We start from the raw sequence: 26,783 nt of genomic DNA on the forward strand, positions 1-26,783 counted from the left end.
TGCAGATTATGGAGCTTTGTGGTGCAACAAGACTTGGCTATTTTGGAAGAAGTCAATTTTACATTGCTTTGAAACTTGTTGCTGTGGCCCAATCTGGTCTCCCTCTAAGAGTGGAAAGTTTAAATACAGGTAAATGAAAGGGTGGGAGATAATTGAGTMAATAAGCAGAATTACTGTAGTTGGCTCAAAAATTCTGATAGAGCAAACTTGTTAATTATTGGACTCTTTAATATAATATGTATTGCTACCCTAAAGACTGAAAATAATTTTAGGGAGAATATGAGGGTGTGTATTCTTTCCGTGCACTGAATGTAAGATGCCTTACTTTACTGAGATAAGCATTTGCTCGTTATGGGAGCAAATGGGTAAATATGTTAATTTCCTAGACTGCCATGTGACAACTTGTTTTTGTGCTATATCCCATAAATAGAAGTACTAAAAGGACTAATTTGAAGGAAAAGACAAATGCAACATTTCCAAAGTTTTGTAGTTAATGAATTTATTGCAACAAAAGAGAGGTTATCTTTTCCTGAGCCACTACGTTCCTTTGTTTTACACTTGGCTTAGGCATTACAATTTTCTCTCTTCTTAGTTCCAAGTAGAAAGATTAATGTCTTAAGATTAGCATTTTTCTAATTAAAAAAAAAAAAAAAGACTTGCAAAAGATCTTTCTGTAAATGGTCTGTTATCAGCCAAAATAGCTGTCATCCTTCTTTTGAAAGACCATGGAGGAGATAATGAAGTAGGAACAGGATAAAAACTGGCTGTAGGAGAAGGGTTCAGGACACCCCAAAGAGCTTTTGATTCTAGACTCTACAGTAGCCTGCTTGGTTTCTGTTTTGTAAGTGTATCTGTGTTCAGGTTGCTCTGTGGAGTGAAAAGAGATTTGGAAAGATCAAGTAAGCAGTTTTAAGCCATTGCAGTAATTTGCAACAGAGTATGCAATTCTCAGCTTGGGGTATYATCTCTGGAGTACAGCTTTGCATCAGGGTGACTTCTCTGGTGGATTTTGTTTGTGGAATACATGTTATGATAGAATCTATAGATGCTGGTAATTAAAAGAAAGATTAGGAGTCSTTATGTCTAAAGGATGTAGATTAAATGGAACTGATAAGAAGACTTTTTTTAAAGCCAAAATATGATAGACCTAAATTATTGGACAAAGCTATTAAAGAGCAAGAAATTATCATGTAAATTTTTAATTATGTTTGTTTACAGCTGTGCATCTACAAACGGTAGATGTTGCTTTCATGGGGCTTTTTTAGCTTTTTGGAAATATGCATGGTTTTATCCAGTGCTTTGCTAGTATTCTAGTTCTATGCACCCAAGCCACTATATGATCATGAATTTTCCCTATATTTCCTGTTGGACAGTCATAAGATCTAAAGTTTCCGTGAGTTGTAGTAGAAAATTCTGGAATTCAATATTTGGAAATGGGACCTTCAGCTCTTAGTATCTGATAGAACTGAAACTTGGTATGACAACAGTTATGGGATTGCTCATCAAACATCCATTGGAGAAGGCAAGGACTAAAATCTGTGTATATAACTGTACTCAGATTTTTATATGCTTGGTTTTAGTTTAATGCAAGACACCTTAAGCCTGGGAGGGGGCTTTCTAATTGGGGGGGGTCTGTAATGTCAGAAGAAATTTGAAAGAAGGAATTGGAATGAAAGAATGAAAGTACAAAATTAATTCCAAAATACAAAAAATACTCTGTAAAATTAGCAAAGAGCCACTGGAACTTGTGTGATAGGATAAACTTCCTTGATTCATGACAATGCTAGGAATACTTCCGTGGTTTCTGGATTCTAGGAATAATTTTCTGTACTGGTTCCAAACCTACCAAATACAAGTATCATTAATGGAACATTTATTTTTACCCTAACTGTTTTTAGCTTTGGCTGTCTGCTGCATTGGTTGCAGTGGTTCCAGTCCTGTTGCTGAAGTTGCTGCTCCTAGGGTGATTCACCTGCTGTTGTAGCAGCTGCTAAACAGTTGAAATATGGCATGCTGAAGACTCATAAAATGATTCTGAACTTGGGTTACCTTCCTTTGTTCCCTGGGGTTCTGTAGCCTAGACAGCTGGGTTTTGCCCACAGTCTTGTCTCCAAGAGATCTGGAAGAGGAACCAAAAATAAACTATACTCTCTTGTCAAAGTAAAATCTTTAACAAGAGTTAAAGCTGGTATTTTAGGACATCTRCTTTTTCTCACTGCAGTCCACACGTTTTTTATTCAGTGATTTTTCTTATGTTATTCACTCTATCCTTAGATTTTAGATCTAAGACTTCTCATCTAAGATTTTCATCTTAGATTTCTCCTTGTTTCTCTTGCTTTTGATTCCTTATCTTTTTATTCAGTAGATGGGAAATTTTCTTTATATGAATTGCTGAATAGAGGCTACAGTCAAATTTTGGGTACTTGGCCCATCCAATGCAAATATCATCCAAATGATTCTTGGTTAAATGCTTTTTTGATTACTCAAATGTAGTATACTAACAATATTGGCTTTTGTTATGGTGCTGCAAACCATAAACCTATTGCTCCTTTGCTGTCCTAGAAAAATTTCTTTCTAGGAAGCTAAAAACTTAAACTAATGACCAAGTATTAGTTAGTTCAGACTATTTCAATTTAAAATTTTTTTCTAGGTATGGAATACTTCTTTGTGTGTATGTGGAAGAAAATGCTAATGATGTAGGTGTGAAAAGAACAGAGAGCTTTCTGATTAGTTTCAATTTAAGATCTTAATTYCATTCATAGAGCTATTACAAGTGTATTTGAAGAATTTCTGAATGGTAACAAATGTTGCAGTGTTAAAAATGAATTATTCTGTTTTTATGGGGAGAAGTTAGAGATGGGGAGAGGTTACAATGACAGTTTAATGTCTATGTAAAAATGTATACAGTACAGTGAAAATCTATACTCAGTCTTTTTTAAATGAACCAATGACTAGAATRTTTTTGAGCCCTGTTTTGTGAGATAGTGCTAAATATCTCATACCAAAGCCTCATGTTGGAACAATCAGTTGCCTTGACCGCATAGATTTCCCCCGTGCTAGTTGCCTGTTCTTGGTTTGTACTATGCCCTGTATTGCAAGCATAAAATTTTCATTTGTATGCAATGAACTTTCCCACTTTTTCATGGCAAGTTCTAGTTCACTGTTCAGTCACATGAATGACTTCTCTAGTACAACACAGGGAGCCATACAGATGTGGAAATGAGCATCTAGGAATGAAGAAGGCATCAAGATTTCCACCTGATATGTAACCACAAACTTTAATTAGACTGTGTCACATGCTTCTTCTCTGTGATGAAAATAATCTGGCATATTGAATTAAGCTCATGAGAGAGGCTTAAATCAAGTTTGTTCTTACTAGAGTGTTTTTCTTTGATACAGGGTACATAAATGTCTCTAGTTCCTGAGTATTACGGATTCAAATGAGACTCTTCAAGTACAAATAAGTTTAATGTTCAATTTTTATATAATAAACTGTATGTAGTTTTGTCTGTTTTAATATTGATAGTACCACTGACCAGTACTTAATACCAAAATTAAGAGATATACAGAAGTCAACACGAGAAGTTAAATTTTGGCCATGCTTTTAATTTGGGGGAGGGGGCAATTACAAGCAAGCTGTACAGTGAATTTACAGTTTATTTTGATTAGCAGTGGATCTGTGAGAAAGTTGTAGTCAGGATTCAGAAAAGTGGTAGACATCTTGCAGTGAGACATTAGAGATTTATATAACCTCATTTTTATATTGGACAACTCTGAACCAAGGTGCATAAAACTAAGGACCTCTTAGCTTTTTGTAGAAATCCTAAGTTCATTGATGTTTTTTACAAAGTGACAGTTGATATTGGAGCATTTCCAGTTGTAYTGTAGTAAAACAACTAATTTAGCTTCTTATGTAGAAAGGTGCAAACAGATGTGTTTAAGCAATACCCGCATTATTTGCAATAACATTAAATTACAGTTTCTGCTGTGGAAGATAAACATAATACCAGTTCATTCACTGAAGTTGAATATACTGCAGTATTTTACTTTTGTTTTTACTGATGATTCATTCTGTGTGAAGACACTTARGCTAATTTTAGGTATGTGCTAGAAATGGTAGATATTTTTTTTGAGAAATTATACTTGAGTAATTGTTGATAAAACTGAAAAATGAGCTGAATTCAGATTGTGTTTAAATGCAGTGGCAATTGGGCTGATTATGGAGCTAGATGAAATCATCGTATATTAAAACCAGAATTTGGGTAGCAGAATCATAAAATATGATGTAGAAAAGGTATTTTTTTTTCAACTGACAGATATTTGTTTGACTGTAGCAGCAGTCTGTTTAATTGTGGCACATGTTAAATTTTAACCAGGAAGTAAAAATGCGTTTTATTTATTTATTTTTAAGCATCATAACTATATGGCCTGYTCTATTTTTTAACAGTAAAGGACCTCCCTCTTCCCAGATTTGTTGTGTCAAAGAATGAACAAGAATCAAGACACACAGCCTTGTATTCTTCAGATGCTGATAACCCAGCTTCATATTCAGGTGTAATTCCTCCTCCACCTGGCAGGATACAAGTCAAAAAAGGCTCTGTGAGCCATGATGCAGTTCAGCAACGTACTTCATCAGATCAACAGGTAAATTAATTTAAAAGGATTAACTCAGGTAAATTAATTTAAAAGATTATCTAGGACTCCTAATTGCTAGTTTGCTGCATAGATACCAGACTAGTAGTGTTTCTGAACTCTGTTACATTTGATACAGTTTCTTCAGATGCCTCCCAGCCCCCGGGGTGTTAATATATACATGAGGACTGCTTATGCTTCTGAAACACTTACATGTGAGAAGCATTTTTGTAGTCTTCAACTTTGTATTGAAATATTGGTACTAATTCACAAAGAATGAGACAGAAAACAGAATACAGATTTTAATGTGTAATATATGATAGAAAGTATCAATCTTTAATCATTATGATAGTAGTGTCTGGTTTATTAGATGGTTCACATCAACATCCTGGACTTCCAGTGTTACTGAATGACATTGAAGACTAAGCATTTAGTCTTTCAAAATGCAATCCTATGTTTAAATCTGAAATACTTTATTCAGGGAGAAAAAAAACCTCACAGTGACTCTTTATATTTGATTGTTCAGCAGTTTAAGTAGGGAAGATGAGAATTGGAAATGAACAGATAGACAATTTTCACATAGCTTTTCACTGTGCACTAATAATGAGATAACTAGAAACTGATTCCTTTTGCTCGCTAGCTCTTTCATCTTCAGCTTAAAGGATAACTGAATGAATGAAAACTGAAAAGGCTTACATCTCTGAATATTATTCTTCATAACTCGGTTTAAAAGCTTTGTTGCTTATTCACTTAAGAGCTTTACACTTTCTTTCCAATAGGAAATCTTTATGCCAGTATTTCCTATCAAAATGAGAACACTAAGTGCAAATATTATGTTGTTGGATACATGTCTCTCTGTGTAGCTGACTGTCCTGTTTTCCTCCTTGTGGTGTGTCCTTTCCAGAGTTGTTTTATAMGGAATCATGAAACTTGCAAACATTCCTTAATGTGTTTGAGAACAAAGGAACTCACTCAAAAACATTTATTTACCTCTCCAAGAATAGTTCAGACTTTCCAGTACTGAAGAAAAAGCAAACTAGCAGATGCCATCTGTAATAGGTGTTTGACAAGTGAGCACCTCTGCCACTTCCCCCCTCCCCCACACCTCCAAAACAGGAGATGAGGACTACAGTGAAAGGAAGAGGAGTGACAGGAGATCTGAAGATAATTTGTCATTATCTAGCTTTGGATCGGTGTGTCTGTCATAGCCCCTCAGAGGTTCATGGGGAAATCACCAGTCACAGACCTGCTTGTCTTGTCTGTAATAATCACTCAGAGATGACAATTTTTAATTTGTTTGAAATAAATTCAACACGACAATGAGAGAATATTRTTTAGTGACAATTGTAGTCTGATACAGGACTCCCTACTGGTTTAACTTTAAAATAACAAAAAATTGGGTGTTTGAGGTCTCCCAAGTTCTGGTAAAAGAAGCCACAGATTTACATCTGCATCCAAATGCATGTACATATGCATCCAAATTTCATTCTGCCATCTTGGCTGATGCAAGCAGCCTGGTATTTGTCTTCTGCAGAGGCCTGTGTGAGTTTATCAAAATAAGGAAGCTCTATATAGAATCATTTGTATACAACTCTGGCCCGGAAACCAGACTTGGAACAGATAAAACAGACAATACAACACTGACTCCAGTAGTATTAAGCTGTATTCATGGTCTGGGACCCAGAACATTAGGGAAATATTGTCTGGTTTTGCACCCCGTTGTAAAACTGTGTTTTTCTGTGGCTGATTCTTAAATTTCTGACTGTGCAATAGATTTTTTTCAAACCAGTGAAGATCAGCCTAGCCCCAATCTAATATTTTTTGGTTAGGATACCATATCAGAAATGAGCTGAGATTTTGAAGCCACTTGTGCTGAGAAGGAGCTTGAAAATAAGTTTCTCACTTCCAGATGAGTACTACAATTAGATTATTTTCCAAAAGATGGATAGAACTTTTAACCATATTTTTGGAGAAATATGTGATTTAGTTGTCTTTACCTAGAGATGTTACTCAGGTTTCTAAGACCTAGAAAGAATTTCAGACTGAATATCAGTTGCATGTCATCTTTTTCAGTAACTAAGTTAGAAAGGGCTGAAGTCTAACAGCAGCAAATTACAACGCATCATTTTCCTGGATTTTTCTTTTCTGAGGAATTCCAAGTGTCTAGGTTGTGTTTGTAGAATTTGTTCTTAGAGCTTGCTGCTTAGCTGTTAGATAGATCGTTGAGGAGTCTGCGTTTTGATTTTTAACAAATACTTTTTACTGGCTTTGATAGTGTGCCTGCCCCTTCAAAATATATCAGTTTCTTAAAATACTGTAGCTGAAGTATTTGTATGAAACTAAAAGATATCTTGACCTTTGTCTTTAAAAGCCTCTTCTGTTCATGTATAACTTCTCATATTGATGAGGCTTTTGTCATGCATAGGTTAATATATCATGATTTCAAATAAATAATGGAATTTCACTTGGGGTATTGTGTACTGAAATGTCCTAGCTAAAATGATTTCTTTATCAATGCATTGTTTTAGTATGTTCCCTCACCCAGAGGCAGGGGAGTATCAGGAGCTAGCAATCGTGTTGTGACTCCAAAGAGTAGTTGTAATGAGGTCATAGAATCATCTTTTAAAGCAATCACAAGCCAAATTCAGGAACATCTTTTTATCTCTTACCATTTTTATGATGACATTTGTCATTAATAGTAGGTTAGTATTATGTCAGTGCTGCATTTACAAGATGTTTGTGGGTTTTTTTGTTGTTGTTGTTTTTTTTTAGTTAGTATGAAGTTAGACAACAGCTCAACTGTTGTCAAAACTGCAAAACTGATTATAGGAGTTAAGCCAAATGATGAAAGGTACCTTTGCTTGCTAGAGGCTGTGTTGACTGCACAGTGGAGATAAAACACCTTTAGGGGAAAACAGTTTCTCTGCTGGCATAATGTCTTCCTAAATAATACACGAAGCAAATGAGAACATTTATGCTGACATTGTGACATCTATATCAACGGTTTTGTTGATACAGGTATGTTACTGTGGACTCTGTATACCTTTATACCTTGATTATAGTAGCTGTACTACTAAAAATTTGTAGTTTAGATCATTTTGGAGAGTCGGGATTCTTTAGCATTCTTGTGCTTTTTAAGAAATCCTCCTAGTACGATTAGGAGCTATCACTGTAGTTCCTTCTTATTCTCCCTTTACTTTTTTTAAGCAAAATTAATTCCTTAAAAATCTGTATGTTCTTAAAGCAATTTCTTAGAAGCAACAGTGTCAAGATTAGGAATTACTTTGCTTTTTGAAATTGTGATTTAGGTGTGACTAAATTTTTTCAACATCAGTCTACTAGATGTTGCCTTTGGATGTTTTGTGATTTATTGTTAAAGCACATAAGGGCATATACTTTCCAGTGTCTTTAAATGTGATCCAAATGTTGAGCCAGATAGCACTTTGGAATACTTTTACCTAGCCTGACATCTTTTCCGAGGAATAGGGGAGTGGGGAGTGACTATTTTGAATAGAACTTGCTGCTCTAACAGCTGAATACTGTACATGTGTCACATCTTCATAGGCTGACCTGTTGCTGTTTCTAGGTGAAAATAGAAGTAGGGCTGAAGGTATGCATATTCCGAAATGGGCATTAACCATAGTATTTGCAATCCAAATTATTGATGTGTCGGTTCAGCTTTAGGACAGGACAACTCAGATCTGTCCCTCTATCCCCCCAGCAGTCAAATTGGATCCTTTTAACTTTTTAAATTATATGAAAAGTTGTGTGACCACCTTGTAAGGTTTTGACAGTAGGCCGTTTTTGTTAGTTTCTTTTGTTAGCGTTCTCTTTTGTAGAATGAACAGTTAATTGCAGGTAAAATACATCTGGTATCAAAGAAGCTGTTTAGGAACACAGAACTGGAAAAGACCTCTAGTGTCCCTGAGTCTAATCCTCTATTACCRTAGGCAATTGTATAAGATAAGTTAAAAATAATCAAGTTCTCTTGAAATTATGAACTTCTATCTACACTGGCCATATTGGGAAAGCTATTTTAGAGCCTGGGAATATTTCAATTCCCATCTAAATTTACTTAGGTCAAGTAATACCTTTTCCTTTAATAATGTTATCCTTTAGTATTTGCTGCAGATCACCACCATATGTACTAGAAAACCATTGTATTCCCTCTTAGCCTTCATTTTGCTAGGCTAAAAAATCCATGTTCTCAATTTCCTCTCATAAGATAGTTCCTTGTAATCCTTGTAACCCTTCTCTGCCTTTGATCCAACTTGAATGGGTTCTTGTTGCAAATATCTGAACTAGATTTGTACTTCTGGTTACAATTGAGATCGCACTAGCTTTAATGTTTTTTAAAAAAGATATGTCCTTCCTTCCACGTGCTATGTCTCATCTCATACGCTTCAACAACTTTTGAGAAGCAGTTCTGTCATATTTGACATATTGTGGTGGTCCAACAGTTGACCTGTGCATCCACTGTTTTCTGTTTTCAGCTGTTTGACTCTCATTATGCATTTTGGTATTAACTTCAGCTATGCAGGAAACTTTGAAATTTGTATTTTTAGATTTGRTTTTGTTACCATTATTTATGTCCTTGAGGTAATGCAGGTCATCTTCATTAATGCCTCCTTACACTTGTTGTTAAACTGTATAGGAGTATCTGCGTGCTCCTATTTAGTGTGCCAGAGTTACCAAAGTATGAATTAAGATCATTACCCTAACCGGTCTTTCAGGAGCATTATCAAAACTTCCCTTCAGTCTCACACTCCCCTTTCTCATACAGTCCAGCCTTGTTCCTCTGTAGCCAGTTCCTTTTTTCTTTAGATTCTTTTAATAATTTACACATTGTTGAATTTATCTTGTAGGACACCATGCTGAAGTTTACTGAAATTCAGGTTAAATGTAGTGCAGTTTCTTTGTTTAGAAAATTTTGAGAATAGTATCAGCCAACTGAACTAACCTGTGCTGTGAGTGGCTTATCCCTTTTCCGTTTATTTCTATATTTTTAATTATTTTCTTCAGAGTTTAATCTAAAAGCTTTCATACTGTTGAGATCAGAATAACAAGCTTGCAATTGGCTGATACACCCATCCCTTGTCTAAAAATATGTCCTGCTACATATAAAGAATTTTACAGTGAATCTTGGACTRTTTTGCTCTTCAGTATGAATGATGGTTAATTACAAAAAACACGGGTTCTACAATACTTTGCCATCTCTAGCATAATCTTTCTTCATGATGGATCTATTCCCTGACTCTTATGCAGGCTGTGTGATATCAGGACCTGGATCACAACATCCTTAGAGCTACTCTTCGGATACCATGTCTGGCTTCCTTGTCTCTGGAATTCTCCTTAGGAGACTTTCTTCTGGCCTGAGGTGTGAGATCCAGGAAAAGGTTTATAAACTCATTTGACTCCTGTATGCTTGCAGTTCCTTTCTGAGATTGAGGTCACCCCAGAGTTGCTTTAGCACACTGTTGCCTTGCCTTTCACTCGTTTGTTTGACTTACCTTCACTAAGGGTCTCCTTTTAGAGCCATCCGTTATACCACCTTTTTGTGATTAACATGATATTTTTAGTAACTGCTTGTCAATCCAATGAARTTCAAGTTCTGAATACTTTATAGTGTCCTGGTTTAGTAATTCCACTTTAACGAAAACTTTACAATTTAGATTGGTTAGATTTTTTTAAATGTATTTTTTAATCAAGATCTGTTACATTTTATTGTGTGTGTGTGTATCCTTATTTTTTGATATTGAGGAAAGTATTCTCAGCAGTTTGGTTTAACATGAAAATATGCTGATCTCCATTTAAAATTGATATGAATTACAAAGGTGTTTATTTAGATCTTATTTTTCCCCTTTACGTTATTGCAGAACACCTTCTTGATAGTAATTATAACTTTCTGGGTTTTTTACTTCATTTTTTTTATGAAGCTTTATTTGGATGGAAATTAGAATCTAATGTTTTAAATTAATACAATGAATAGAATTATATTAAAAGTGCTAAAACAATTTATCAATTTCAGTTTCTAATAGTAGTTGATTTAATAAATGATACATTAACTGTAGTTAATTTTGTGCCAGATCTTTGGTCAATTATCAAACAAACGCAGATGGTTAATAGAATTGTCAAAGTTTCCAAAGAGATTAGATGTGTAACTTATGTTGAAATTGGTGGAATTCAAAATTGATGAGTTAATCATTGACCTGAGCTGCAAAACTGCCTTTAAATCTGTAGTAGTTATCAACTATTAGGAATTTCAAAAGCAGTTAGGTTAGATACCTTAATAATGTCAGAAAAACTGATCCCAGACATTTCAGGCTTTCAAAACAACTTACTAATGAATTAGATAAAAGTGAACTTTCCTACTTTCTCAACTGCTAAATACAATCAGTTTAGAGAGAGGTGGTTCTAATGAACATACTGCCTCTATTTGCTGAAACTGAAGACCAGTGCAAAATTAAAGCAGAAATTGTTCTACATCAAACATTTTTAGGCACTAGTATATTAAAATGTGAACTTATTCCCTACAAAGGCAAATACGTAGTTGACGTTAACTTATTTATAAAGGATGAATTAACCTAAAATTCTATATAGAATCAAAATTCAATAAATGCCTACCCACTGTATTTTTCGATGTCTGCATTTGAGTCTGAGTCAACATTGATGCTACAGTCTTGTCTCCTCAGCCTTTTCTGGCCTGAATCCTCGTTTCTTTGCATTGACCTATCAGTATTTTGGCTAAGCCATTTAATTTTTTTTCTTTCTCTGTTTTAGTTCTGGGGAAGCTCTTCTGAGCTTCTTATAAGCTCAGTCAGTGAATGCTGATATGAGAGAGGGAGTGCGATTGCATAGGGGAAAGATGGTGCCAATATAATCTTAAATTGATTTAAACTGTTTTTGGAGTATCTATCTCATAATGAAAGTAAAGCTGAAGATGTGGCCTGCTCCTTTTCCAGAAACTTTTTGATACCAGAATTAGTAGCATGTTTGTTTGTTTTACTGTTTAATTTTGGAGTCTGTAAGTAGAAGTACCAGATTAATTGTGGGAAAATCTGTAAAAGTGTTCAGAATTCTGATCTAACACTGACTGGAACTTTGAAAAGTTAAATATTTATTATGTTTCTTGTGCTTCACATGTTCTTATTTTCTCTATTATGTGCTTTGGATACAAAGTAAATGTTTAGCAAAACTGAGGTTGAGGATCCTGTTAACTATTTATGGCTATGGGTGGACATAGGGCAAAATGTTAAATGCTTACTGGATACTGATGTTTGTCAGAATGTTTAGGACAAAGCTGCTTTGTGAGAGCCGTGTGTCAGAGTTTAAATGTTCATATCCAGTTTCTGGAAACAGTGAGTAGTCTCCTTCAGGTAGATTATGATACATTTGTCTGCTTTAGAATTTCTTCTGTGTCCCTCTGGACCAGCTGATTCATCAAATTGAGAATACAAACAATGACTGTTTCCCAGGATAGCAGTCCCAAAGTCTGCTCATGGTGTTTTGCCAAAAAATTCAAATATCCTTCTTATCTTATCTGAAAAAAAATGAYGAAGAAAGAGGAAGCTTTTCATGTAGATTTCAGTTATGCATCATCTTGCCACTTCTAGCACCTGTTGCACTATGCTCTTAATGACCTTAACTGCTCAACCTCAGTTCTAGCTTCCAGGCTACAAGTGACACTGAATACTCTGACTTCTCTCTGTTGTTCCCCCATATACCTGTAAGGGTAAGAATATACTATTATCTAAAATAGTTTTCCTGTCATTGAATAAGATGCTAAGAAGCATCTTCCTGAAGCAAATTTCAGATGGGTGAGCAACTGCAACAAAAAATCCTGAGCTAGTAGAGGTACTACAGAAAAATGATGACTTTGGCTATGCAATTGTCTGGTCCCTGAATTAAATGTTTGAGTTAATTAGTACTATTCTAGGCCACTTTGTAACACTTTTCACAAATATGCGCATAGGCATAATTTAAATGCTTTGAATACAAAGTTCAAAATCCTGTGGTCTAGGAACTTGTCTAAAAAGATAATTGTTACTGAACTCTGACTTTGTGGCCAGAGGCTTTCGAAAATACCTCAACTGCAGAATCAGCCAAGAAATGGCTGAATGTGAAAGAAAATGTGAAAATCAGTGGGGAAAAAACAGTGAGAGACTGTTCACATCAACACATTAGAAACTCGTCAGTTATCGTGGCCCTAAAGCTCTTGTAGTAGGATGTGTGTAGTTGTATTATGTACCTTATTTGGAAAAATGGTGGTTTCTTCCTGAATTTCAGACTTTACAGATGTCATATTGATAAAAGGCATAATGGCCTTGGAATATTTGGCAAGGTAAACAAGTTCAGTATTGGAAATCTAGTTAAATGGAAACCTTCAGTCAGTCTGGCTGTTGGTGCTTGATAATATGTTAACAGTTGACAGGGAACTACCTCCTAGATGTTCATGCACTTTCAGGTCAGAAAGAGGCTTGTTTGGATAGCTCTCTTCGAAAGTAATTCAAACTTCAAAGCATACGTTCAAGTGTGTTAGTAGATTTTTTTTGAAAATATATTTACAGAGTTAATTTCTGTGCCTTGTGGGTGAGCTGAAAAGGAAAATGAAGATTATATACTACTTAGTGCTCCTGTTCAGTCAACAGAGAACCAAACAAGTAGACTTTTATTCCTACTGCTGAAATAATTTTGAGATTTTTAGTTTTGTTTTTACTTTTTGAGAAACGCGGAGCTGAAGCTTTGCCTTCTTGATGCATTTGTTTTTACTGATGTAGTTTTAAGCTGGGAGATCTTGCAAACAGRGATTTTAAAAGATCTAGAAGTAGTGAGAAGTTTGGTTTCTATAATATAAATGCTTCTTCCATCATATTTTGCTGTGAAATGGAATAAATTAGTAATCTAAATGTCTAGTAAGTACTGATTTTAGGTAGAAATTGTACCTGTGATTCTTCCCCTGCTTGTTCAGAGAGACTAGAGTATGAGATTAAAAAAAAAACAAAAATAGAAAGACCCTGAGCCTTAAAATTGTGACAGAGCTACCTTACAATTTGTACATAGTAAAATATATTCTAGATGGAATCATTCCTTGAAAAAAAAAAATTTTTTTTTTTTTTTTTTTTTTTTTTTTTTTTTTTTTTTTTTTTTTTTTTTTTTTTTTTTTTTAATGAAAGTAACTGTGATTGTATTTCACTTGATGAAAGTTAGGTTGTACAGTAAGTAACCTTTTCTTTTGAGACCTGGGTTCAGACGTAGCTTTTATCACAAGTGAAAGTGAGTCTTGTAATCTTGTAGTTTTCTTTATAGCAAAGCCATTTTACTCAACATGACTGTCTTAAGAATGCTATATTCAAGAACATGTTAGATGAAGTTTTTTGAAGTGGATGTGTTCAGTGTCAATCATATTCTAGCTGACTTCTCCTGTTATCTCATTTTGGTAAGAACTAAACTTTTCCATCTCAAAAAAAAAAAAGAAAAAAGAAAAGAAAGAAAATTAACCATAACGAATGGTTGTTCCTAGAAATAATGGTTTCAGATAGGCTTTTATGTATTTAGTTATATAGTACAAAACTTAAAAGGTTCCTTTGTTTTATTAGGAGTCCACATCTCCAGTTGTTTCACCACAGCAATCCCCACCAACCTCTCCACATACATGGAGGAAGCACAACCGCCATCCCAGCGGAGGGAATAATGAACGACCTCTTGCTGGACCTGGGCCTTTTTGGGCTCCATTTAGTGAAGCACAACCAGGTATAAATGTCTTCTGTTACGCTTCAGCTGTAACCCGAAGTTACGGAACTCTTTAAATACAATTTTTAAAAATTGAGTTTAGGACAATTTATCTCCATATTTTTCAAATCTGGAAACTTTGTTGCAGATTCAAATATCCATGTTGATGTCAGCAATGTGGAATCTGTGGTCTTGTGTATGGCGGATCCACTTCTTAGTGTGATACTGAAAATGCTAAGAATTTGGAGGGAGGGAAAGTATGAAATCTTCCCAGTCAAAAGTTACAATATAGAATCGACCTCCTGTTGAAATTGTGCAGGAATTGCTGGTATTCCCCAAAACATGGGGAGCTCAAGGGAAAGAGAAAGATAATGTATTGCTTGGTTTAATTATGTTTCTGGTAGATTAGATGAATTGTCMGAGTAACTAATTCTCTAAGCTATTTTTTCTCTTTAAGTTTATGTAAGCATAACTGAAGCTTAGTATCTTGAATACGTCAAGGTGGAATGATAACTTGTTTTTTGGTATGTGGCTTTTCATGATGTATTAATTGCTCTTCATTTAACATGAAGATCATCACTGTTGTTTTTTCTCTGTGCTCAAACTGTAAAAAGCTTTCCACCATAATATGTCGTATTGCAACAGGTTGTTTTCTGATATCTGCTAACTTTATTAAATTTGGGAACAATAAAGCAATTCTAATTCAGCTCACATTTTCTGACAATACTACTAAATAATATGTTGCATTTTGTAGTTCATAGTTTCAGATTGAATTGTCGTTTATTTCAGTATTGATATTCCCAAGTGAGTTCATTATCTTTCAGTATATTTTGATTTTAAAGTTATAACCATTGATAGAGGACCAAGTATTACATTGTTAAAATTAGCTGAATTACAGTTTTAAAGGAAATAAAACTTGTTTTCATGAGCATTTGGGCATGAAATAGGTTGTATAGAAAGGTTTATGCCCRTTTCCTGAATATGACTTGCTAGTGAGTGCTAATCAATTTACAGTTAAAACGTATTGTTAATGATTTTTCAGCTTTCAATCTCTTGACTTTTTTCTTGCATATTTAGTTCTTGAGAATGACATTTCTTACAGGCTGCAATATAAGTTTGTCTGGTAGCTGCTTTCTAATTTGTGAAGTTTCCTTAACTAGTGAAGTCAAGGACTAAAAGAAAGCATGGAAGCTGCTCCTAATGATTGAACTTCTCCACATGGTTTTTCTAAAAATAAAATTGTAATGCCATTTAATACTGCAATGCTTTCTCTGTGATGTCTAGCAGATACTTTTTTAAGAGGTCTGAAAAGCTTTCTGAACTCAACATTTGTCAAATTTGTATTCCACACTGAAATAAATTCTTAGTGTGTTTAAAATAATTTGGATGTGCTGTTACAGAAGAATTGCTTGTTCTGTCAGTGCTAATATTGTAAGAGTGGATTTTCTCATCATACTAGTTTTACAAAAACTGTCATCCTGATTAACTGTAGATGATTCTTTTTCGCCATTAATTATTCCTTTGAATTCTAGCTGAATTTTAGACAGTTCTTCATGCATTTTTTCCCCTTTCTCTTGAGGATATTTTTTAAGGAACATACTTTGCAGAAAAACGGAGTTCTACCTGCTAATTTAGGTAGAATCAGGTGGGCTGTTTACTTTTTCTTTAGACAAGCAGTGCAAGCTCATCTCGATTCTGATACGAGCTATACTGTCAAAGCAGTCTTGAGAAGTYGGATAATTTACAAGTATGTGACATTATTTCATTAGAATTTAAGATGGGACTGTGCCATTTCACTTGTGATCCAAGAAAAACAAGAACCCAGGTCTCTGCTTGTATAACAGTGGGTGAAAGATTAGGTTGGAGAGAATGGTGAGGTTGTCAATTGAAAGCACGGTGTACTTTCAATTATGGTATGAAAGGTATGAAAGTTTCTGATGGGTCTAATAATACATAGCATATTGCCTTTATCAAGAAAAACAACAATCATAGTATAAATTCGTTTGATTTAAAAATACGTATTTACAAAAATTCTGACTTGAGCACAGTAAAGACTCCAATATATTGTCATACTACCATTGCAAATAAAACTAAATGATGCTTTCTGTATTGAATTGGCCCAGTTAAAAAAATCGTTTTAAAAACTTTACACCTCATCTTGTATTAGAAGTCTAAATCATAGCTTCTAGTGGTGGTCCTCAATTTCTTGAGGAAGAAAACCTGTTCTGGCAAAGCAGAATTTGGATTTTATAATTTTTCCCTCACCTTTYTGTTCAGTACTTCAGTTAGGATTCTGTTAGGGATGCTTCATAAGACATTGTCACGAGTAGCTCAGTTTGCTTATATGTAACTGACCTAAGATAAGCAGCCAAAGTTTGTTGCCATTTTGTGTTGAGTCTTTCTGCAAAGAGGGCTTGAAGGGGTATGTGTATTTTAATATTAGGAATGAAAAGTTTAGTAATAATCATTTAAGGATTAGATRTAAGTAAGCTTTCAAATGTCAGTTAGTTTTATTAAAACCTGAAGCTCATCTTCCGTGTGTTTAATATATTGTTAACATAAAGCTATTTAAAAAATCATGTTCTACTTGAGTTCTGGCTTGCGTCTCTGATCAGTCTTGAACATTTCTTCTGTATTAGTATTCATAGAACAGTAAAGTGGAAGACTGAACTTTTTATATTACAAGGAAGCAGAATTGTATCTGAGACAAGAACCTCCTGTTCCTGGAGTTATAGGAGAGGGGAAAAAATTGCATGCTTTTCCCTTTTCAGCTCACTTTATGCTCCAGCTTCAGCAACTAGAAGGATACTGACTATCCCAAACTTGGGAAGAACAACCGCTTCCTCATCCTCCAACTCAAATGATAGTTGAGTGGCGTGTCAGAATAGAGGGTAAAAATTACTTTTAAGTTTGCTTGTCTCAATGGGGGAAAAATAAAAGAGCAGAACATTAGTATCCAAATAATAATTTCAAGCTAATTGAGAAATCTGAGGTGGTCTGTTTAATCACAGAACCTCTGTCATCTTTCTTTGCCATTACAAGAAAGCTCTATTTTGATGCTCAAATATATAGGAAAATCTGCACCCCCAAACTACGCTGGTTTCTTTTCCTTGTTAAGTGATTTTGCTGCAGTTCATGAAATCAGGAACCAGAAAGGTTTGTGAAATTGGAAGATATGTACTGTGGTTATCAATTCACTTACATCTTTACAGTCCTGAAATATTTGCTGTGCTTTCAGAGTACTGAATTGTGCTTTGCTTCCTAGTGTCTGTTTCAGCAACTACTGATAACTGACCTTCCTTATTAAAGGATTGTATTTTTACCTAGACATGATTATTCAAGGAGGGAGGAGCTCTGCAACACCTTGTCTTCTTTCCAAARTTGTGCTCCCCTTCTAGTTATGTTTTGCCACAAAGCAGTGGTGAGGAAAGCTGATGCTAGTTTAAAAAGTTATTTTTAAATTTAACTTCTGTAAGTAGAAGCCATACTTGCACAGTGTGTATAGAAAAGTACAGACTATACTCAGATGTTATGTAGATGGACCATTTCTTACATTTTATGTTTACAGCTCAAAGGGATAAATTCCATCTCATAGGAACTGAAATCTGTTTTCCACAAGTAGTCAATGTGTTGGTAAGATGTGTAAGTTACAGGAGAGGGAAATATAGCAGCTGCAGGAATTCAAGTTTTGTCTTCATATTAAACAGTGCATTAAATAGTGCAGTTAGTTCAAATCTGACATCTGATAATCAGTCTTAACCCTACCGTCTATATAAAGTGCTGTAAATGCTTCCAACTTCCCTTCTATTTCAGTAATCTCAGTCTGGCTTTGTGGTTGACAAGGAGAAATTGAGGGACAGCAATCTCCAGTTCAAATGTCAAATAGATGTAGCTTTGATGTTTTGAGAGTATAAGTATCAGCTAGTGGCAATGCRTTGAGTATATATACAGCCAGATGTGTGCAGTTAGTTGTGAAGTAACTTTTTCAACCTTCCCATCCTATCACTTAAAAGTTGCATCACAGAGTAAGTAACCAGAACTGTAAAGCAGCAGTATTCTTGCTGAGATGATTTGATCAGCAGAAAATAAAATCTGTTGTAATACTTGCAAAGTACTCAGAAAATATAACCATTTGGTACTGTTGGCTTCCTCATTCCTATCACAGTGATGTTTTTGGAAGAGGTGCTGTGCTAAGAGATATGCAAAGTAGACTGCATTAAAACAACCTATTGGAGGAAATAAAAATGGGGTAACTATATATGGGCATAGTGGTAATAATGTCAGTGACTTAGAGACAGAGGAGGAGAAAACCACTGCATCAAAAATGAATTTGTAGTACCATATCTCCATGGAAGAGATGAGAAGGACTTGCATCAACGTTATTGTCTCTCAACCCTGTGCTCTGTGAGACAAGGTGGAGAGAGTTTCTGAGCTTTTTCGCATGTTTCTTTTTAATCTTTTAGATGTAGGCTAAGTGTTGAGGAAGAATCCCAAGTCAAGAATTGTGAAACTCGTTGCCTTTATTCTCAGCAATTTTTGGATAAAGCTACCAGAAGCTCCAGATCGTCACATCAGGAGCTTCCAGAAGTGGAAGGCAAATTGGGGAACAAAGGAAGCATTTAATGGGGGTTTCTATCCACAGCTTTTTATCCTAATAAAAGCAAGCTTGAAATACTGTTGATGTTACTCTGGTATCTTGATGAAATTCAGAAATTATGTAACCTCTCAGTTTTATGTATTCAGTTTACCTAAAAGATTTTTGGAGGAGTTTTTCTTTCTCCTACCAGAGATCCAGGCCTATCTCTTCTTATTTTGCTTTATATAATGCAAGGTTAAACTCATTGTACCCAAATAAGGCTACTGTACATAGCAAAAGAAAAGACAAACCAATTCTGAGCAGTTCTCGTTATTTTCTTCTGGGGGGAAAAAAAGTCAATTACCAATCTAAAGAATAATTGCCACCTGCCAAATGTTAAATAGTAACTCTGTATACTAACAGTGTTAAGGGTACTTTAGGTGTTAGTCATCAGTGTTCCTCACTGATTTTTAGACTTCCTTTACTGTTTGCAGTAGATTGGGTACTAGAAGTGTCATTAGTCTCCAAGATACTGAAAACATTGTCAATTTCATAGAATAAATCACCTATATAAATGGACTTCTCATGGCTATGTTTTTAGTCAGCATCTTGTCAAAAATTCCTGGGGTTTGTTGCTTGAATTCGGATGTGAGTGGAAAGATTGAGGTTATAATGTTGATGTCTCACTGCTTGTTTGTGGGTTGTACTGAATACTTAGGAAAAGTCACAAAAAATTGACCTGCTTGAAAGCAAATCTGCTTCTACATGAGATAGGAATTCCTAAGTATTACTGTCTGAGAATGATTAACAGATCTCAAGACAAAGCATTGTTGTACAAGAAAAATAACTTGGAATATAAGGATTCAGTGTCACAACTGCTTTTTTCAGGTGTCAGGTGCTCAACATTTCTTTTATGAGTTAGGAAGTAGACTGGAGTCCTCTGATTCTTCTAGAATTTTCTAGAGCGTTTGTTTTACCCTGGTTTAACTCACATTTTTAATTTGTAATTGTAACTTAAGAGAATTTAGAGTCTTTGGTATAGTGAGCAGTGGGTGGCCAAATCTTTATATAATGGTTTCATCATCATTTTAATATTAAGATATTGAACAGCAGCAGTATTTCAGAAGAAGCTTATAAGAAAGCTTCAGCTGAATCTCAGCCATTGTATTCTAGATACTTAACACGTAGTTGTCAGTGCCATATATGGATGCCTTTTACTATTCATTGACTATTTTTAAACAATTGAGTAAGTTGGTCTAGAAATTATTTCAGGGAAAAAAAATGTGATCTGTGCCAAGAGAAATAATTCTTAAGATGAATTTCAAGACAGAGTTCTTTGACCAAACCAAAACCTAAAAGAAAAGTTAAAAACATAATGAAGTTATGTGTTAATATCGTATACCACTTTTAAATAACTGCTTGTCCATGCAAGTTATTCATTACAGTTAAGTGAAAACATGGAGTATTAATTAGCTCATTCAAAACCATTATATATGTAAAATCTAGTTTTAGTTTTACAAATGTTACAATAAGCTTATTGCTCACTTCTTTCTTTTTAGTGCAGATTTAAATTGGCCAAATTATAGAAGTCCATGTGAGTGAGTGGATGGGAGGTGAACATTGTTACCTTGGTGCAGTTCACTGTCCTTTTCACAGTTCTACAAGTGTGGAAGAAGCTCTACACTCTCAGGATCAAAGAGGAGCTTGTGTCTCCTGTGACTGCTTTCCCTATCCAGAGATTTCAGTTTTCCAAAAATTGTGTTTTGAAAAGGAATTATTTCTTCTGCTTTCAGGCTCATCTACTACTAGTGATCCCATATGGTCTGGCCATTCACCACCACCTCATCAAGAAAATTGGGTCAGTTTTGCAGATACCCCACCAACCAGTGCTCTTTTAGCCATGCATCCTGCTTCTGTCCAGGTGTGACACTTTGTTGGTATTTGATTTGCTTCATTCAGATTGATGTTGCAGGGTTTTTTTGTACATTTTTTTTCATTGCAGTTGCTTACTATGGAGCTGGGCTGTAGTCCATTTGTTGCTATTTACCCAACAGATATTTCATTCATTGAGTTGACTTCATTTGCAATGTTTTGACAGAAAGTTACTTATTTTAAAAAATGTCAGTAATCATGACTTTAAAATATTTGTGCTTAGCTTTTTTGCCTATGCTTCATGTATTTGTTTTTGCTTACATAATTGCGATCATTCCTACCCATTTGTATTGGTGTTCAAAAATATTCTGTCATTGTCCTGTAGATGCAATCTAGTTTCCTGCAGTTCTTAAACTACCATGAGATTTAACTATACTTTGCTTTTTGAAGGCAAGAAGTTTAGAATTCATAGGAGCATTTTAGGTAGATAATACTGAGGAAAAATATTTCATTTCAGGACCAGACAACAGTACGAACTGTAGCGTCAGCTACAACAGCAAATGAAATTCGTAGGCAATCAAGTAGTTATGATGATCCCTGGAAAATAACTGATGAACAAAGGCAGTATTATGTTAATCAGTTTAAAACCATTCAACCTGATCTAAATGGATTTATACCAGGTAAGTTCTTTTCTAAAAATACAATTACGGGTGCAGCGATTTTGTTACAAAGACAGTGTTATGTACGTAGGTCTGTATGCTATTTTGAAGAAAGTTACACATTTTACTGATACCACTCTAGTAAAGTTCAGTGTAATTCAAGAAAGGACTTGAATCTTGGCTTTTCTTCATTTAACTTTTGTAATTAGTGCTATTTTCCCCCAAAACCTTTACTAAGTAGCCTACCTCCTTTACCGTGCATTTCTATGTTTTCTAATGATTTAAATTGCATTAAATATTAAGTACTGTTGTTAYAATCTTTCAGGATCTGCAGCTAAAGAATTTTTCACTAAGTCAAAACTACCTATTCTTGAGCTTTCTCATATTTGGTAAGTATGATGTGTTTTTATCTGGGATAATTATTTCGAAGAATGGCAGCTGTTTGGCAATCAGTCATCTAATCTACTTTTTAGAAGCTGTTCCTTAAGTAAAATTTTACTTCTGTTTCAGTGTTCAGTCTTGGTCATGTTTATACTACTGTTTTTATGGACTTAAGAGTCTGGGCAAAATACTGTTTACAAGGTGTTCCGAGCTTTGAAGAAATTTCAAACACTTCACAGTATAAGTAGTACTTTGAGGTTTGTTACTGTTAAAGACACATTTAATTATAAATAATTATATAGTTTTGTTTTAGCTAGTATGAGTAGATAGAATGTGCAGAAACRTATTTTTAAATGCTGATGGTACTTTACGACAAATTTGACTTAGCATAAAGCTTGTCTTTCATTGTATTTTGGAATGCCTACTGCATCATTGGATGAACAAAGATTAAACTGAGTTTAAATCTCATTTTTAGCCTCAAATGTCATTAATGAAGGCTCATTCTTAGAATGTTATATGCTCTATTCTTCAAATTACATGGTGTTAATAGGGTGAAATTGACTGCAGTCTACATTCTTTGATCTTCCAGGTAATACAGTAAAAATGTCTTTTGTAAATTAAACAACCTTAAGAAACTTCATTTTATTGATACTAAGCTTTTCTTGTAGGGAACTATCAGATTTTGATAAAGATGGTGCACTGACTTTGGATGAGTTCTGTGCTGCTTTTCATCTGGTAGTTGCTAGGAAGAATGGATATGATTTACCAGAAAAACTACCTGAAAGTTTAATGCCCAAACTGATTGATTTGGAAGACTCCGCAGGTAAGACATGTTTCAATACCAAAATTTCACTATTTTCAAATGACCATGTAGTTAAGGTTGTTATAGTGTAACAGCTGATATTTATAGGATTGTAAATAGACTGAGCATAATGTTTTATTCAACACAAAGCAAAGCTGTGTGTGCTTTTTAGAAACTTTAATCAGTGCTCAGAATTTTTCTGTACAGCTAGATGTTATTTAGGAATAGAGTATCTGTGGACTCATTTGGAAATACTGCCTGTGTCTTTTAAAAGTGGCTTAAGAAAAACAAGATTATTGCTATATGGATTTATTCATGATCAGCTATTGAATTCCAAAATCCCAATCCGATCATACTTCAGATTTGCTTTCAAATAAATATGCTTTCTGTTTGCAGTCACTTCTGAAAAGAGAGCATGAGCTTCTAAGTCTTGAAGGTACTTAAAGAATATTCCCATTTAAAATGAGGTCGGATAGTTTCACATTTCTGAAGTACAGTATCAGTAGTGCAGAATTTSTTACTCTACTCCTGAATTGATAACAGCATTTATACTTGTGATACCTAGTCTTTCTATGCATAGTCCTTTATCTTTGGATGCTCTCAGATAAACCATTGAATATGAGTCCTATTCACATCTGTCAAAAATACTTGAATTCCCATGGCTGAAAAGCAAACTACTGTTCCGTGTAAAGTGACATTTAAAAACAATATTTGTAGCCATTTTTTCATTATTATAATAAACTGATAAAAGAAGCTGAGTATTTCTAAATTACTTTGTAAATAGTGTATTTACATTGAATATTGAATCTTTGCAGAACTGACGATATAACAACTCTAAAATTAYAAATCATACAAATATAATACAAAAATACAAATTCATTACAAAATTCCATGCTTATCAAAGTGGATGTTTACAGACGTAGAGAGACACAACCTATATAAAAGCCTGGAATAAACCTCAGGTACACTAACCCTTTTCAAGCCCCCTACCCATTTTGTACCACATTACTTCCTGTTTGCAGAAAACTACTTCTCACTTGTTTTTAAAGATGATGAGGCTTTGAATTTTTAGATTAAAACTTGACATTCTTTTTACTATTGTACTTGCTTCCAGTTTATTACAGTCAAGGAGGATAGATCTTTTCAGGTGTATGAATTACTGATTATTTCTGTATTTGTGGGTGGATTTTTTTTTTAAGCAAGATATGGTGACTAGAGAAAAACATTGACAGCTACAGAATCATAAAATGGTAAAAATTTAATTTCCTTAGTAGATCACTTTTTAGCAAGCAGTCTTTGCTTTGGAAAGCCAGGTGAATATGGTGAGTGTACAGATTYTTTTTGGTTTTCTTTTTAGTAAACATGTTGAAGGAGTAGTTTCATCCTGTGTTTGTAGTACATCTTATCAGTATATCTCTATATCAGAGAATTAGGCTGCAAGGTTTTCACCTGATAACTATTGACAAGTTCTTAAACTAGATACATCTGTTTTAATAATTAAATTATTTTTATGAGAGTATCTTGGTCCCTGAAAGTACCTCTCAGCAGCARTCAGCAGTAATTATTTTCGGTATGAGTAAGCACATTACTATGGCTAAAATACTTGTAAGAAATATCTGTGGTGAATTTGAATGAATGCCTAGAAATGTCTAAAACTCAACTGCTCTACTGATTTTAGTATAAAGTTGCTGGCCAAGCAGGGTCATGATAGGAAATGAAGTAACATTCACTTGTATAAACCATTGTTATAACTAAACATCTACAACTGGGCTTTTATTGGCATAGTCCATCCAGAGGGTTTTGTGTCATTTTTAACTGAAATTGTCTGGAAACCTTAAGGTATAAATTAGCTGTTAAACTAAAAAGCTTTATATGGTGTTTTTATTCTAGAGCCAGCTTGGTTAATATAAAACTTTTTGTGACTGACCTTTGTGAGGTACAGAGTTTCTTAAAGGTGAAAAAAAACAGCTTTCTAAAAAAAATATTTTTCTTCTGATAAAGTGATTTGATTTGTTCTAGTAAATATTATAAGGTTACTGTACTGTGTAAGCTATGCTTTAAAAAATTGTCCACTGATGTCATTAATAGCTGAAATTAAAAGCAGCAGTTCTTGCAAGCTTGTTCAGTTTTATCTAATAATATTAATTTTTTAATTTGAGTCACCAGTAATGGAAACAGATCATGTTAGGCTCTAGAAAAAAAAATTTATCACCAGAACTTCTAAGTTGACTAAAAGAATTCAGGAAGAGTTACATGATTGGCTGCAGTTTTATTTCTAGTTACAACAGTCCAAATCTCCAATATACGTTTAATATTTTAATCCAAATAAAAAGCTACTAAGAGATCTATGTGAGGGCTAGCGTGCAAGTTAAGTTATACAGGTACAATTTGATGATGAAGTCAGCCTGGAGAAGTTAACCAATTACATTTTTGTAGTGTTTCTTTTGAAGCTATATTCCAATAAAGTTTGTTTCCAACAGCCTTTTCAGAGTTAAGAACTGTGAAGTAGGGCACTGGGAGTATCTTTTTGAGTATGTTTTCTCATGGAATGCAGCTTTTTCAAAGAAATTGTGTTAGTGATACTTTCCTGCTGCCTGAAGCTATAAGGTGATTAACATTTTCAAATGGTTCAAGAAGTTTGATTAAATTTGTGTTTACCTATTTCATATCAATTTTAAGCTTATTCTCAAAACTTCTGAACTGAAGATAAATTTCTGTCCCTTTGTTAGAGCTTTTTGCTTTGGTCTTCCACACTGCAGCGCTCTCTGCTTGATACTTGCTGTCTCTTGCAAGCAAGCACATATATGCTGCTCTTGTGTGAAGCACCTGTATACCTGGTCATTTTTATGGCAGATTAGCACTCTAGCACTATGGATTGTGGTCCATCTCAGCTGAAAATTGTTTAAAAAAAAAGAAAAACACAATTTTTGAAAAGAAAGATATTAATATATCTTTCTCATGACTAGAGAAAGAGAGGTTTTAATCTTTGAGTTGATTTTAAGTTCTTGGAAATTATGATGTTGGAATAATGTGGCAATTTCACAATACRTTTGAATCATTTCATATTTTGAATTGGATCATATACTTCAAAGTTATTAGGATTGCAGCAGCTCCAATTAAACTTAAGAATATGTTGTGCTTTGGTATTTGTAGTTATATAATGTYGGCTCTTCAGAACAAGCAAGATGTGTCTGGGTAAGAATCTCTAGAAGGAAAAACTGCAGTGGATGAAAATCCACAAAGACTAGTTATACAAATATTTTTCTATTTAAATGCATATGCATTTATTTTATCGATTGAGTACTGTGACTCGCAACTGTCTTGAGACAATATTTTCTTGATCTGCAGTTGAAAAGAGTAGTAATCCCAGTTCTTATTATGTAAAAAAATTTGAGTATTTTCTCTTAAAAAATCACTTATCTAAGTCAAGAAAAGCTACAAAGTCTTTACAAAACTCAAGACAGTTTTTACCTTTCTTTCTGTGAATTTGTTCTTTGTTCAGATTGCTGCTACAATACCATTTCCTTTTAAGAAAAGGAAAGTTAGGTTGTAACTCTCTTCCTTATTAATAGATAATAGACTGAGAATTTTTCCAAGAATACTTTCTCTACGCAGGATGCTTTTCTTATGAAATAAAATTTTAGTCTTGATTTGTTTTATTGCTTAGTTAAAACTTTTTCAGTCTTACGGAACGCAGCATATAATTCAAATTTGCTGCTTATTGATGGTATTTTATGGAGAATCTGCTATGCTTTGTGTCTTATACAGYTTAATAACTCTAACCACTTAACATTCTCCCTGTATGTCTGTCGTTTGTGTAGATCTTTGTAAATTCCCTGGATTAAAAAAAAATCTGGATAGTCTATTCACAGGAGTTTTCAGCCTTATCTTTTGACCTTGCATTTAACAGTATTCATTCAGTATCTACAATAGCACAGTTAAAATCAGAATTTGGAGTGATTTTTTCTTAACTTATTAGAAAATTTTTGTTTAGTTTGCACTTCAAAGCAATTGATATGCACTAAGTATTCTCAAAGCATTACCACTAGCATATTTTGAATTTAGTACGAGTGTTACGGACAATGGTCACGGTATGTAATCTTGGCTACTTGCTTATAAACACTAGCTTGTT

At 34.3% G+C, this 26,783-nt stretch overlaps 1 protein-coding gene across 3 annotated transcripts in view; it reads left to right on the top strand.

Moving 5' to 3' along the window:
* REPS1 (RALBP1 associated Eps domain containing 1) overlaps positions 1-26,783 on the top strand; it is a 67,353-nt gene that overhangs the window by 18,315 nt on the left and 22,255 nt on the right. For all 3 annotated transcript variants that reach the window (XM_085299287.1, XM_085299288.1, XM_085299289.1), the window contains exons 2-8: positions 6-129; positions 4,448-4,644; positions 14,229-14,382; positions 20,731-20,858; positions 21,327-21,489; positions 21,794-21,857; positions 22,518-22,672. In XM_085299287.1, the coding sequence (XP_085155413.1) occupies positions 6-129; positions 4,448-4,644; positions 14,229-14,382; positions 20,731-20,858; positions 21,327-21,489; positions 21,794-21,857; positions 22,518-22,672 (985 nt within the window). The remainder of the gene's footprint in view (positions 1-5; positions 130-4,447; positions 4,645-14,228; positions 14,383-20,730; positions 20,859-21,326; positions 21,490-21,793; positions 21,858-22,517; positions 22,673-26,783) is intronic.

Source organism: Rhea americana, unplaced genomic scaffold (assembly GCF_003343005.1).
Source record: "Rhea americana isolate MKP2758 unplaced genomic scaffold, rheAme1 scaffold_149, whole genome shotgun sequence".
Lineage (NCBI taxonomy): Eukaryota > Metazoa > Chordata > Aves > Rheiformes > Rheidae > Rhea > Rhea americana.